A 14,138-nucleotide genomic window follows, 5' to 3' on the forward strand; every position below is an offset into this window, starting at 1 on the left:
TGTTGGTCAGTGTCATTGGAGAATTGATTGAAAGATGAAGAAGATAGCATACCATGGTTGTCTCGGCCATGCAGGTGCTATGAGGATTAAATCTGCTTTGTCCGCTATACAATTTTGGATTGTGCATGAGATTAGAGGTATGGGAGGGAAAGCGTATAGGAGGCCGCCGCCCCCCACGGAATCAGGAAAGCATTCTGCGACGTCCTGTGTATGCTGGGAAGAAGAGAGCAGAATTTCTTTACTTTCCTGTTTTCTTCTGATGCAAACAGGTCTATTTCTGGAGTACCCCAGTGTGCTTCTGTCTGTTTCAGTGACCATTCATGTGGGTGGAAAACTCTGCTGAGTTTGTCCGCTCTTGTATTCACAAGACCTGGCAGGTATGATGCTTGAAGGAGAACTTTATTGTGTTTCGCCCACACCCATATCTGAACGGCTTCCTTGCAAAGTATCAAGGAACCAGATCCTCCTTGCTTGTTCATATAGAACATTGCTACCTGATTGTCCATGTGAATCATTACTGACTTCTCCTGTATCCATGATTGGAATGCTAGGAGGGAGTTGTTTATTGCCTTGAGTTTCAGCAAATTGATTTGGAGAGATTGTTCGCTCTTGGACCATATTTCTTGGGTTTCTAGATGTAGGAGATGGGCTCCCCATCCCTTTGCTGATGCATCTGTTGTGATAAACTGATGAGGTGGTTGTTGGAGTGGACTTCCTTCGGTTAAGATGGAAGGGTGTAGCCACCATAGGATCTCTGCGCATGTAATTTGTAACTTGTACCTTGTGAGACATTTGCTGAGTCACTTAGCTCCATTGAGATTTCAGACCCCATTGGAGACGTCATATGTGGAGACGCATGTTTTGAACCACATGAATTGCTGCGGTCATGTGTCCCAGTAGCACCAGTATTTGACGAACAGTAACAACCTTCTGACATAGGAGAGATTGAGAAAGGAACCGTAATGTTTGAATTCTGTCTGGGGGTAGAAAGGCTCTGGAGATTGGGGTTCAAATTATTGCCCCAATGAATTGAATGTTTTGGAAGGGATAGAGTTGGGATTTTTTGTAATTTATTATCCACCCCAAGTTTTCTGGGCAGAGGAGCGTGTGCTCCACTTGGTTTTGTAGGAGTTGTGCATTGGAAGATACAATTAGCCAATCATCTAAGTAAGGAAATATGTTTATTCCCTGTTTGCGTAAATGTGCCACAACAGCAGCAAGACATTTTTGTGAAGACTCTTGGGGCAGAGGAGAGACCAAAAGGAAGTACCTTGTATTGGTAGTGATGATTCGCAACTTTAAAACAAAGGTAACACCAGAAACTCTTAAGAATCGGAATGTGAGTGTATGCATCTTTTAGATCTAGTGAGCACATCCAATCGTTTGCTTGAAGGAACGGGAGGACTGTTTTGAGAGAGGTCATTTTGAATTTCTTTTTTGTGAGATGCTTGTTGAGCGCTCCAGGATCCAGGATGGGGCGAAGGCCTCCCGATTTTTTGGGAATGAGGAAGTATTGGGAATAGAAACAAAAGCTTTTTTTATCCATTATCATGTTTCATTGTAAACCGATGTGATATGTATTTTTTACATGAATGTTGGTATAAAAAAGTTCAAAATAAATAAATAAATAAATAAATGTTCCCTTTGTGAGAAAGGCACCAGCCAGATTGCCTTTTGCTGAAGGAGCAGTGTTATTTCCTTCATCAGAGAGGGAATTTGAACCTGAGTCGTCTTGGGACAAATGTGATGGGGAAGTGTTGGAAAAGAGTTGAATCGTAGCTTGTAACCTTGCGAGATTATACTCAGCACCCATTGGTCCGTGGTAATTTCGGACCATTGGGGATGAAACAAGGATAGCCTCCCCCCTGTGTGTTCCGTTGTTGTGGCTAGTGTATCTAAAAAGATTGTTTGGGTGGTTGTTGAGAAGATTGTGGTTTTTGTTGCCTCTGGGATCTTTGATGTGGTCTTTGACGTTGCATTTGAGACTGAGGTCTTTGTTGCTGGAAAGGTTGCTGACTAAAATTTGATTGGTACGGTTGGTAATACCGGTATGGTCTTCTATAGTAGTATCTTTTTTTTAATTGGTTGTAGTAGCGCCTGGAGGTGGAAGGCATGTCCAAGGGTGATGTTAAGGACTGCACTGCAATGTTTTGCTCTTTTATTTGGGAAACGGTTTCCCTGAGTTTTTCCCCAAAGAGACTGTCCAGTCTACATGGCAAATTTGCTAATCTGTCATGAATATCTTCTCTTATGCTGCTCGCATGGAGCCACGCTAGACGCCTAGCGGATATTGAAGTCGCTGATGACCTAGCAGATGTGTCAAACCCTTCGTATGCTGTTCTCAACAAGTGGCGTAGGCCTTCTTGTAGGTCTTGAAAAGGCTGAGGCAGCGGAGCATCTCCATGTGAAGTGGCTAGTAAGGGTTGAATTTGTTGAGTACAGTTGAATAAGTACTGAATGATATAAAACTGGTGTTGGTTAATGCGAGAACTCAGCATTGAGTTTTGATAAATCTTTCTAGCAAAATCATCCAAAAGTTTATTGTCCTTTCCTGGAGGTGTGTCTGAATATAGCCTGTTCTTCTTGGCCCTTTTCGTCGCCAATTCCACCACTATTGAATTGTGAGGAATCTGGACATTGGAATAGTAGGAAGTTTTCTGCATCCTATTTTTTAGGTCTAGCTTTCTGGAGGTGGGAGTTAGATGCGGAGCATCCCAAGCATTGTCCATGAGAGCTTCCAAAACCTGGTGAGGAGGAAGAGCAGTTGGTTCAACAGGAACATCCAATATTTGAAGGATTCCCATCACTTCAGATCTGGGGTCTGGTATTTTTGTGTTTCTATATTAAGAGCTAATCCTAATTGCTCAAGGAATTTAGCATAAGTGAGATCTTCCGGTGGTGAAGGAGGCTGGGGGTGATCTTGCGGAGGGTCTGACGGAATGCCTGTCAAACTGCCTGGAGATGACAGTGGAGAGAGATTTGGGGAAATGGTATGAGTGGAAAATGTAGGAGAATTTGAATGTCGTGGAGATGTTACTCCCTGAGGTGAAGGGAGTAACATCTCACCTCCACAAGACCTACCCGTTCCTCCCTCCGGGGAACCCTAATTTCCCCCTCTATAAAATCTACTAGACTTATTTCCACAACCAACAGAGCCCTTTCCCTTGCCGGCCCCACCCTTTGAAACTCCATGCCTCTTGATCTACGCACCGAAACCTCCACTCCCAACTTCAAAAAGAAACTTAAAACCTGGCTTTTCCTTCAAGCCTACCCCTCCTCATCTTCACCTACTAACCCTCCCCCTCCAGGACCTACATCTAACACTTGCCTCCTCTAGCCCCCCTCTCCCGTCATCCCTCTCCTACTCAAGAACTGGCAATAAAGACAAATACCCCACTTAACCATGTAAATAACGTACGTTATATAAATTTTGTATATGACCTCTTTGTATCGAGTGTTATATACAGGGTTATATAACCGTGTACATAACTTTGTATATAACGAATGTTTTCGCTTAACTCTGTACATATCCTTGCCCTTTGTGTCATTGTTTACTCCCCCCCCCTGCCCCTACCTTTGTCCCCCCTATTTTGAATCCCTCCTTCCTAATTTACCTAGCCTTGCTTTGTTATTACTATCCATCGTTTAATGTTCTTTGTAAAGGCTATGCCTATATATACATTGGTTGTAAGTTACCTGTAAACTGACACGATGTGCAAACGGCTGTTGGTATATAAAACCGTTTAAATAAATAAATAAAATAAAAATAAGGAGGAAAAACATGTGGACTTGCAGGATCTTGTGGATCTGGCAGTGTGGTGTTGGGATTTGATGGCAATCCCTGGAAAAAATTTTGTAATAGAGTAGTGATTTGAGACAGACTCCTGAGCCGATGGACGCTGAGGTGGAGTAGGTACCATGGCAGATTTTTTCGACCGCTTGACAGGGGTCTTAGGAAGTACAGGCTGTGGAGATCCTGGTCTCTTCTTAGAGTGGTGAGGAAGAGAGACAATTTCTGGTGATGAGTCCCAGTTTCCCATTGGCTCGTCTATTATAGTATGAGAATACAGACGAGGGAGAGTGGCGGCTCCTGCGTGAAGATGTAGTATGCTGAGCAGTAGATCTGGAAGATGATGGTGCTCCAAATGGAGGTGTTATGTGTTTTTGTCTTTGAAGACGACTTGTGGTGCATCATGTGGTTTAGTTTTTGAAAATTGCTTCTCTAATTGAGACTGAGAAGGTTTTATTGAGTTTATGAGTCAGGTGCGTCGTCCTCTTTGGTGGGTCATACAGATCGATGCATGCATTGATTGCGTCTTGCAAGGCAGAGTAGAAGGAACAGACATGTTTTGACGATGCATGCGTCGTATTCGTCTGGCTGAGCGTGGTGTTCGACGCACGAGGTGTGGAAGCCGACGCAGTCTTTGGCGCACGGCTCTCCAAAGCTCAATGCGTGCATCATGGAGCCTCGGCCAGGGTTTTTGCTTACCCGGGGAGGACTTGGTGGACCTTTTTTCAACTGGAGAGGGGGCATATGAGTGCCTCAACCTCTCCATCTTTTCAGCCCTTTGGCGCCTGGCCCGCAGGGACATCCTGCCATACTCCTTACTTGCAGCCTGGTCATGATTGGGACAGAGACATAAACAACAATAATTATGTCCATCGGTCACCAACATGATCTTCCTGCAGGAGCAGTATTTAAATCCTGGGTTTTTAGGCATTTTGTTTCTTCTTTTTGAAGTCTTCTTCGCTTCAGTTTCCAGAGGAGTTGGAGAGAGTGAAAAATCCATCTGAAGTACAGTGGAAAACTAAAACTGAGGAGACAGCTCAAGGAGCACAGGAACGCTGGGGGCATGTGCATTTCAAAGCTCTTCGAGCTAAGAGAGTAAGCTCCACCTCGTTACATCACGGATGACATCACCCACGATGCATGGCTAAATGTCCTGTTTATCGACGGAAAAAAATAAAATATACATACATCAGCATTTCACCCCCTATTCTCTGATTTCTGCACCTTAAGGGGTAGATTTTCAAAAAGTGCACGTGCACACAGACACACACGTTATAAAATGCTGAGTCGGCGCGTGCACAAGGCGCAGTTAATTTTGCAAAATCGCGCAGCGACGCATCGGGGCCTTCCCCAATTCCTTCCCAGTCCACTCCAATTAAGGAGCGGACTGGGAGGGAACTTCCCAACCCCCTCCCCTACCCACCCCAATTTTTGTTTTACTTTTTGCTCCTGCAAAGGAGCAGGAGCAAGTTGCGCCGGTGCGCGATCCCCTGGCACAGTGGCAAATGGCCACTGTGCTGGGCACATCTAGCCCCACCCCCTTTTAATGCCCCGGCACTTATACGCGTCCCAGGGTTTTCGCATGTAGCCAGGCCCATTTGAAAATTGGCCCAATGCACGTAAGGCCCAGGATTTATGCGCGCTGGGGGTTTTAAAATCTACCCCTAAGTGCATGGGTCAACACTTTTTTTTTTTACATTAAATCTAAGCTGCTAAACTCTTGACCACTCGATTACTCAGATCATTTTTCATATTTGTCACTCCATCTTGCAATATCAGCTCTGTTACAGATCTGTATTTTCAAAGGCAAATTTTTCCTACTATCCCCATCTGCAATAATACTTATGAAACTAAAGTTGATCTCAGGATTGATCCTGAGGCATTCCACTGACATCTTCCCTATCCTTGAACACCATTTACTATTATCCTCTGTTGGCTAGCAAACTAGTTTATAACCTAGCTTATCATTTTTGGACCTACCCTTGGGTCATGTCAAAGGCTTTCGGTACTTCATATCTAGTACTCAGCCCCAATATAAGCTTTTGGTCACAGAATTTCCTTTAGTAAAACCATATTACCTTGGACCATGTAATCTGCTGGATTCAATATACTGCCCTCTCTTTAGCAATGATTCCATTAAAGTTACCCATTACTGAGGTCAGACTAACTGGCCTATATTTCCTCTCTACTGGCAATTTTGTGAAGTGGATCGGTGTCTGCCCATACCCATTCCTCCAGAATTACTCTTGCCTCTAAAGAACAATTGAACAGGGCTGTCAGGGAGCCACCAGAATTTCTAAGCTCCCTTAATTAATATCATAGAGATGTATCCCATTTGGCCATATTGCCTCAGCAACTGGACATTTGTTTTATCCATTGGGAATATGAAAACATTTTGAGAAATGTACATAGACGCAAGTGATTCAATTTATAGCCAAAATCATATAATAAAAACATTTTAGAGCGAATTATTGAGTCTGCTTAACCTTTTGTGAAGAGCCTTGAAAATTATGAGGAACAGATATTAAAAGAATGCTGTCAAATACGTAGAGAACATTAACAGGACATGATTGCTCTTAAAATTAAGCATCAATAAATGACCATGAACTGGAGAGATGTCATTTTCCCCACAGTACAACAATATATAAAAAAATATTTACCTTATCATTCTTGACTGGAACTGAGAAATGGAATATGATCCAGAGTTTTGCATTGCAACTTGTGTGGCCATTGCAAATTTCCAACCTCTGAAAATTAAAAAAAGATTATAAAAGCACATTGCAACGGTAATCTGTAAGAATAAATACCCAGATCCACGACAAATCTTGAAGGTCAACAGTAAATCACTAAAGAATCCTTTTCTTAATATATTTGGCATGCAAAGAAATTCTGAAACTTACTAGCTAGGCAATTTATATTAAAAATTAATAGATCACCTCACCCATTCTACCTCAAAGTTTTGTATATTAGGTACTCAAGCATAAGTATTTATGTACAGAAATAGTCAATGTAAAATGCTATTTCTGATAGTAAAATTGGCCCTCCGGAACCTTAACTCTTAATGACTTCAAGACTCTTCTCAAACAGCAGGATGGGCATCCAAGTGCATAATGGAGAAATTACTTACCTGATAATTTCGTTTTCCTTAGTGTAGACAGATGGACTCAGAACCAATGGGTATAGTGTACTCCTGATAGCAGTTGGAGACGGATCAGATTTCAATCTGACGTCAGCCCCTAGTACATATACCCCTGCAGGAAGTGCAGCTCTTCAGTATTCTCCTCGAAAAGCATTGTGGATATATGTGTGACTGACTAACTTGATTAACTTGAATAACTTTATAACTTGATCTGGTTGAATTGGCTATAGCTGGAGACCGCCAGTATACTCAACCAGAAGCGTCGACACCCGGTAGGGTGGGTGTCCTAGGTGAATGAAAACATGGCTTACCCTTGAATCATTCGAAATTCCATGCGTAACAGCAGCCAAGGGTGGGATGCTGTTGCACATCTGTCTACACTAAGGAAAATGAAATTATCAGGTAAGTAATTTCTCCATTTCCTAGCGTGTAGCAGATGGACTCAGGACCAATGGGATGTATAAAAGCTTATCCCGAACCAGGTGGGAGGCTGCCCGTGACCCACTTAGTACTGCCCTTGCAAATGCCATGTCCTCCCGAGCCTGGACATCCAGGCGGTAGAATCTGGAGAAGGTGTGGATGGAGGACCATGTTGCCGCCCTGCAAATCTTGGCGGGTGACAGCATTCTGGTTTCTGCCCAGAACACTGCCTGGGCTCTAGTAGAATGGGCCTTGACCTGTAAAGGCGGTGGCTTGCCCGCTTCTACGTAAGCCGCCTTGATGACTTCCTTGATCCAGCGGGCTATGGTTGCCCGCAAGGCCGCTTCCCCTTGTCTCTTCCCGCTGTGAAGGACGAATAGGTGTCCGTTTTTCGTACGGGTTCCAACATTTCCAGGTATCTGGATAGGAGTCTGCCGATGTTGAGGTGGCGTAGACTAAGAGCCTCTTCTGAATTATTCAACTCATCCAGCAATGGTAGCGAGATGGTTTGGTTAAGATGGAAGTGTGACACCACTTTGGGAAGGAACGAAGGGACCGTGTATAGCTGGATGGTTCCCGGGGTGAGTCTGAGGAATGGTTCACGGCAGGACAGTGCTTGCAGTTCCGAAATGCGGCGGGCTGAACAAACTGCCAGCAGGAATGCTGTCTTTAAAGTTAACAGGATGAGGGACAGACCTCGGAGGGGCCTGAAGAAGGCTCCTGCTAGAAAATCCAAGACCAGGTTGAGATTCCAAAGAGGTACCGGCCACTTTAGTGGTGGGCGGATGTGTTTAACTCCTTTCAGGAAGCGTAAAACGTCCGGGTGAGAAGCTATGCTGTTGGCCTCGCTCTTGGAGCAGTAGCATGACAATGCGGCTACCTGTATCTTGATGGAGTTGAGGGACAGACCCTTCTATAGCCCGTTCTGCAGGAATTCCAGGATCACGGGAACTTTAATTGAGCGTGGTATGATATCGTGGTCTTCGCACCAGGCTTCGAATACTCGCCAAATCCTTATGTACGTTAAAGATGTGGAGAACTTGGTGCTCGGAGTAGGGTGTCGATTACAGCCCCCGAGTATCCGCTCTCTCTCAGGCGAGCCCTCTCAATGGCCAGGCCGTAAGAGAGAATTGAGCTGGATCCTCGTGGAGGATCGGTCCTTGTTGAAGCAGGTCTGTGTGTGGAGGTAGTGGCAGGGGGTCCCTGCTAGTAGTCTTCTCATGTCTGCGTACCACGGTCTTCTTGGCCAGTCCGGGGCCACCAGAAGTACTAGTCCCCTGTGTAGCTGTATCTTGTGGATGATTGCGCCCAATAGGGGCCACAGCGGGAAGGCGTATAACAGAGTCTCCTGTGGCCAGGTCTGTACCAGGGTATCAATCCCCTGGGACTGAGGTTCCCGCCTGCAGCTGAAGTAACTGGGTACTTGGGCGTTGGACCGGTTTGCCAGAAGGTCCATGTCTGGTGTCCCCCACTATCTGTTCACTATCATTTGGAACACTGGGGTGACAGCTTCCATTCTCCTGGGTCTAGACTTTCCTCTGCTGAGGTAGTCTGCCGTGATGTTGTCTTCCCGGCGATGTGGACGGCTGAGATCTCCTGGAGGTTTACTTCCGCCCACGACATTAGAGGTCGATTTCCAGAGACACCTGCTGGCTTCTGGTTCCCCCCCGACGGTTGATGTAGGCCACTGTCGTGGAGTTGTCCGACATTATTTATTTATTTAACGTATTTATATTCCGTTTACCAATACAAATATCGATCAAGATGGTTTACAACAATGTACTTATAATCAAGGACATTTAAAATAAAAAAAAAAAAAAAAAAAAACCAACTTAAGACATGGCTCTTTAAACAGGCATACCCTGAATAGTGCTCGCCCTCCCCCCCTCCCTGTACTTGGTTTACTCCTGTACCTGCCTACTCCCCCTACCCTGATACCCCTCCCCCTTTATTACGATAAATGACCACCCTGCCTTTCCTCCCCCCCTCTTTCCTGCTCTCCCCCCATTATTGTAACCCGTTAACTTCGTGATAATTCCTGCCTTTCCTCCCCTTCTACACCTCCCTTGCCCTCCCCCATGTTATATTATAACTCGTTAAGCTCACTGTAAGTTGTTTTAAATTTTTAACTTGTTTTATTGTAACATTGAATAGCACTCGCCCTCCCCTCCCCCCTGTACATAGCTTACTCCTGTACCTGCCCCCCCCCTCTTATGATCCCCCCTATATTACGATACATGTCTACCCTACCCTTCCTCTCCCTGCACCTTCCCCCCCTCTCTTGCTCTCCCCCCTTGTCCTATTGGAACTCGTTAAGTTTGCTGTAAACTGATATGATGTACCCATGAATACTGGTATTAAAAAAACACAAATAAATACATACATCTCTGGAGCAAATCCCTCAGGCATCCATCTTGCAGGATTACCCCTATTGCCCCCAAATTTAGGTTTCAATTTGCTTAATACAGTAAACTTTGAGGCTTATGAAAAATTTCCATTAAGATTCCAGTAACTTGTCTTACCTGTCAGCTATTGCTTTGGCCATGAAATAATCCTCAGCAATATACTGTGCAAAAGCTATAAGCCCTCCAGCTTGGTCCAACACATCCTTTCGCATTAAGCAAGACATTCCTGTTACACACTTAACACCAGTCACATTAGCAGAGATATAAGACCTTGGATGTGATGTGCCAAAATATACCTATAAAAGAAAAGCATTAGGTCATTTTTAAACTTTAGAGCAGAAGCTGAGCATACAAAGAAGTACAGTGCTGAGAAAATGTTTGTTAATCTGAAGGATGGTTATTTTAGCACAGTTTTATACTCAAAACTTGATCAGTTTCTCACATCACCCTCAAAGAATTCTGGCCCATTCTTCCATAGAGAACTGTTAACTCTGACAGCTGAAGGCTTCCTTGCATAAACAGCTCACTTCAGATCTTGACACATTTCAATAGGGTTTAGATCAGGACTGCCTTGGCCAATCCAAAACACGAAGTCTCATCTTCTTCAGCCATTCTATGGTAAATTTACTTGAAACTTTAGGATTGTTTTGCTACATGATCCACTTTTGGCTCATATTCAGCTCAAGGTTGAATGGCCCAATATGCTCTAGAATTTTCTGATATAAAGCAGAATTCATGGTTCTATCAAAGACGGCAAGCTGTTCAGCTCTTGATAAAGTAAAGCAGCCCTACACCACGATACCTCTACCACTGTGCTTGACAGACGGCATGAGGTTCTGGGAAGACAATATTTGCTTTTGCCAAAATAAGTCTTGTGGGTTACCTGATGTTCTTTTAAGAAAGCACTGGTTTCTTCTTAGCTATCCTCCCATGAGTACTATTCCCATGCAGTTTTTTTCCTGACAGTTGACACATGAACCCTCAGCTGCAGCAAGAGAAACCTGCAGACCTTTAGATGTTAGTTTGGGGTTTTTGAGAATTTGTGGATTATTTTCCTGTTTGCTCTTGGAGTGATCTTGGTAGGATAACCACTACAGAGTCACTATAGTCAACTTTTCCCATTTCTAGACTCTTGTCTGACAATGGATGGAGCCCCAAATGTTTAGAAATGGTCTTGTATCCCTGCCCAATCAGAAGAGATCAACTATTCTTTCATAAGTCCTTTTCAATTTCTTATGATCTCAGCACGCGTTCCCACTAATCTTTATGGCAATGACCAAACTCAAAAAACAATTTGTATCTTTATATAGGAGATTCCTAAACTCAATTGTGCAGATTTACTCTGCAGGGTGGTTTACTTGGTACCCAATTATTTAAGCACCCAAATCTAATTAGCCAATTAATTGTGCTAAGGAAACTAGAGGTTCACTTACTATTTCACACACTGATTTTGAATTATTTTTATTGTTTCTACTTTATATATTATTGTCTCTCAAGAAAAATGGTATTTTTAAATGTATACTCTTTATTCCATACTAGGGAGGCTGCAGTACACCTACTTCAATGGTCAACTGGACCAGCTCCCACCCCGTGTTCCGAGCAGCTGGACAGGTACTGGGGAGGACACAGTCTATCTGCATATTTATTTATTATTTTTATATACCGATCTCAATTGAGATATCACACCAGTTTACATTCAGGCAATGGGGGGTAAAGTGACTTGCCCAAGGTCACAAGGAGCGACAGCAGGACTTGAACCCTGGTCTCCTGGTTCATAGTCCACTGCTCTAACCACTAGGCTATTCCTCCTCTCCTCCTTCTCCCAACTACCATAGAAGACCCCCCCCCCCCCCAATACCCTTGAGCTCCCAGCTGTCCAGGAGATGCACACCATAGCATTTCCTCATGTTAGCAGATTGTTCCCACTCTTTATTTCCTATGGCTCCGCTATATCTACTCTTCCTGATGTTAATTCTCACTAGTCTTCTTCCCTGCTGCAAAACCACTAATATCAAATCTGCTCTCCCCATGCTCTATATTTATCTCAACTGCCATTCTGTCTTCTGCCTTGTCAACTGCTCTTAAGCTTCAAAATTTTTTCCTCTTATCCAACCATCTCATCTTCATCACCCCTCCACATCTCTTCTCCTTATTTTCTTGCTCATTTTCCCTGGGGATATAAATCCCAATTCTAGCTGTCAATTTTCACCCCATCTGTGCACATCTAATCTTACCCCTCCTCCATCCCTCTTATTTCCTTTATCATATTCCCTCTGTTTCCAACAAGCTTGCCTATATTCATGTCCTCTCTCTCATACACCATCTTTTCAGCTTGACTAGGCTTTTCCCTGAGGACTCTGTTTCAGTTGCTGCTCTGTTATGGAGATTATTTTTCCTGCCATACACCTCACAAAGTAGGCCATGGCAGTGGACCAGTACTTCTGCTCCCCCCTCCCCCCATAGGTTTCAATCCATTCTTCCACCCCAGTCTACTCATTTTCTTCTTGTGAGGTCCACTCCATCTGCCTATTCACCCCACTACTTCAGACAGGTGTTGTTTATTTACCTCCTAATAATCCCCCCCCCCCCTCCTTTCTCAGTGATTTCTGACTCATTCTTCCTTGAACCATTTTCATATTCCCACATTCTTGGGAACTTTAACCTCCACACCAATGACCTCTCTGACTCTTATGCCTCAAAACTCTGCCTTAACCTTATTTGACCTCCATCTACTTTACTACCCCTATTCAGAAGCATGGCCATTGACTTGACCTAGTCCTTTCTTCCAACAGATGTCTCCCAAAATTCTTCCCCAGAGTTCTTCCCTTCTATAGATTACATTTTTTATTTGGACATCTCCAAAAGGTTTATCAGCTCTTTGACTATATGGTACCCATGGTATGCTTACCTGTTCTAAAGTAGCAGCAAAACCTTGTCTGTCTGCCACATAGGGTAGGCCATGGACCAAACCTACTTTGTCTGTCATCTGGTTGGCCATATCAGTCAATGTATCTGATTTCACTACAAAGAAAACAATCTTGTTTATTATTCATAAACACAATATAATTTTAAAACAATGCAACATTTCAATTTCTGCTAATCAAAAAATAGAGGCTAGGCTGAATGCTTGCTCAAATACAGAGCTATCACCCTTCACAGGAATAACATTCAGACCGGTTCTAAGCACAGTGATCTCGAACATCTTGTATGACTCCACAACCAAACGTCTTGTATGACTCCACAACCAAACACATGGAATTCTTTTAGGTCATTTCATGGGCTGAGATAGCCCATCAGAGATCTCCAAACAAGGTCAAGACTTGCTGCTGTAAACCAGCTTAGAAATTATGGAAGAAATTGTTATATTTCTTTCTTTCTGCATAGTCAGCAGAGTAACTGCTGAAATACTACTTGGTGGTATTATAAAGGAAAGACAAAAAAAATCCATTTATCATCTGATGGTCAATGGGCATGGCCCTAAACACTTGTATATAGTCCTTAAATATAAAAAATAAATCTTTACCAATAATATATTTATATAACAGTCTTTATATTGAAGATTTATTGGTTATTTCTTTCTTAATATTTGATGTAATAAAAAACATTACTGAATAGGATCTTCTATGTATTGCAGAAGTAGTCTAAATAAAGCAAGTCTGTTTACCTGAAACCAGGGTTCTCTGTAGAGAGCAGGCTGAATCAGCCATAACAATTGTCATCCGATGGCACTGACAGAGAATTCAGTTGACGTCTTTCTGAGCATGTACCCAGTTGCTATTTCATGAGCATCTCAGTCTCTTCCAGAGCTTAAACGTTAGTGAAGTAATCGACTTTTCAGACAGGCGGGTAGGTCTTAAGTATGGCCAATTCATTCTGCTGTCTATGGAGAATTCTGTTTACAGTTAAGCAACTTGCTTTCTTTATTGAAAAGCAGGCATGAAATCAGCCATAAAACATGGGGTGTCCCAAGCTGAGGCTTGCATTGAGGATCAACCATTAGACAACATGGACCCTACCAGTAAAACATGGACTACTGGGTGAACAGGCTGTGCAGAACTGCTTATCCAAAGTTATTGTTCAGATAATAACGGGACAGAGGTGCGAACAGACAACCAAGTAGCAACTTTGCATAAATCTTCAATAGACATGGTCCACAGATGAGCCACTGAAGCTGCCATGGTGCTCTCACTTGATAAGCCTTAAAGTCTATAATCAGCCAGAGCATAACAGTGTGCTGTACAGTCTGCCAGTTAATTAGACAAAGTTCTTTTGGTAACTACCATTCCCAATTTATTAAGATTAAAGAACATTAATAGTTGAGAATGTTAATGGTGAAATTAAATCCTCTTTCAATAATGTTAGAGCTCTCTCGAAATCCACACAG

General features: G+C 43.3%; 1 protein-coding gene across 2 annotated transcripts in view; it reads right to left on the minus strand.

Annotated features, from left to right (window-relative positions):
- The window catches only part of UGCG (UDP-glucose ceramide glucosyltransferase), a 143,995-nt gene that overhangs the window by 44,049 nt on the left and 85,808 nt on the right, over window positions 1-14,138 (minus strand). For both annotated transcript variants that reach the window (XM_029614577.1, XM_029614584.1), the window contains 3 exons: window positions 12,663-12,775; window positions 9,872-10,050; window positions 6,451-6,537 (listed from right to left, as the gene is read on the minus strand). In XM_029614577.1, coding sequence (XP_029470437.1) covers window positions 6,451-6,537; window positions 9,872-10,050; window positions 12,663-12,775 — 379 coding nt within the window. The remainder of the gene's footprint in view (window positions 1-6,450; window positions 6,538-9,871; window positions 10,051-12,662; window positions 12,776-14,138) is intronic.

The sequence above is a fragment of the Rhinatrema bivittatum genome, chromosome 1 (assembly GCF_901001135.1).
Source record: "Rhinatrema bivittatum chromosome 1, aRhiBiv1.1, whole genome shotgun sequence".
NCBI lineage: Eukaryota > Metazoa > Chordata > Amphibia > Gymnophiona > Rhinatrematidae > Rhinatrema > Rhinatrema bivittatum.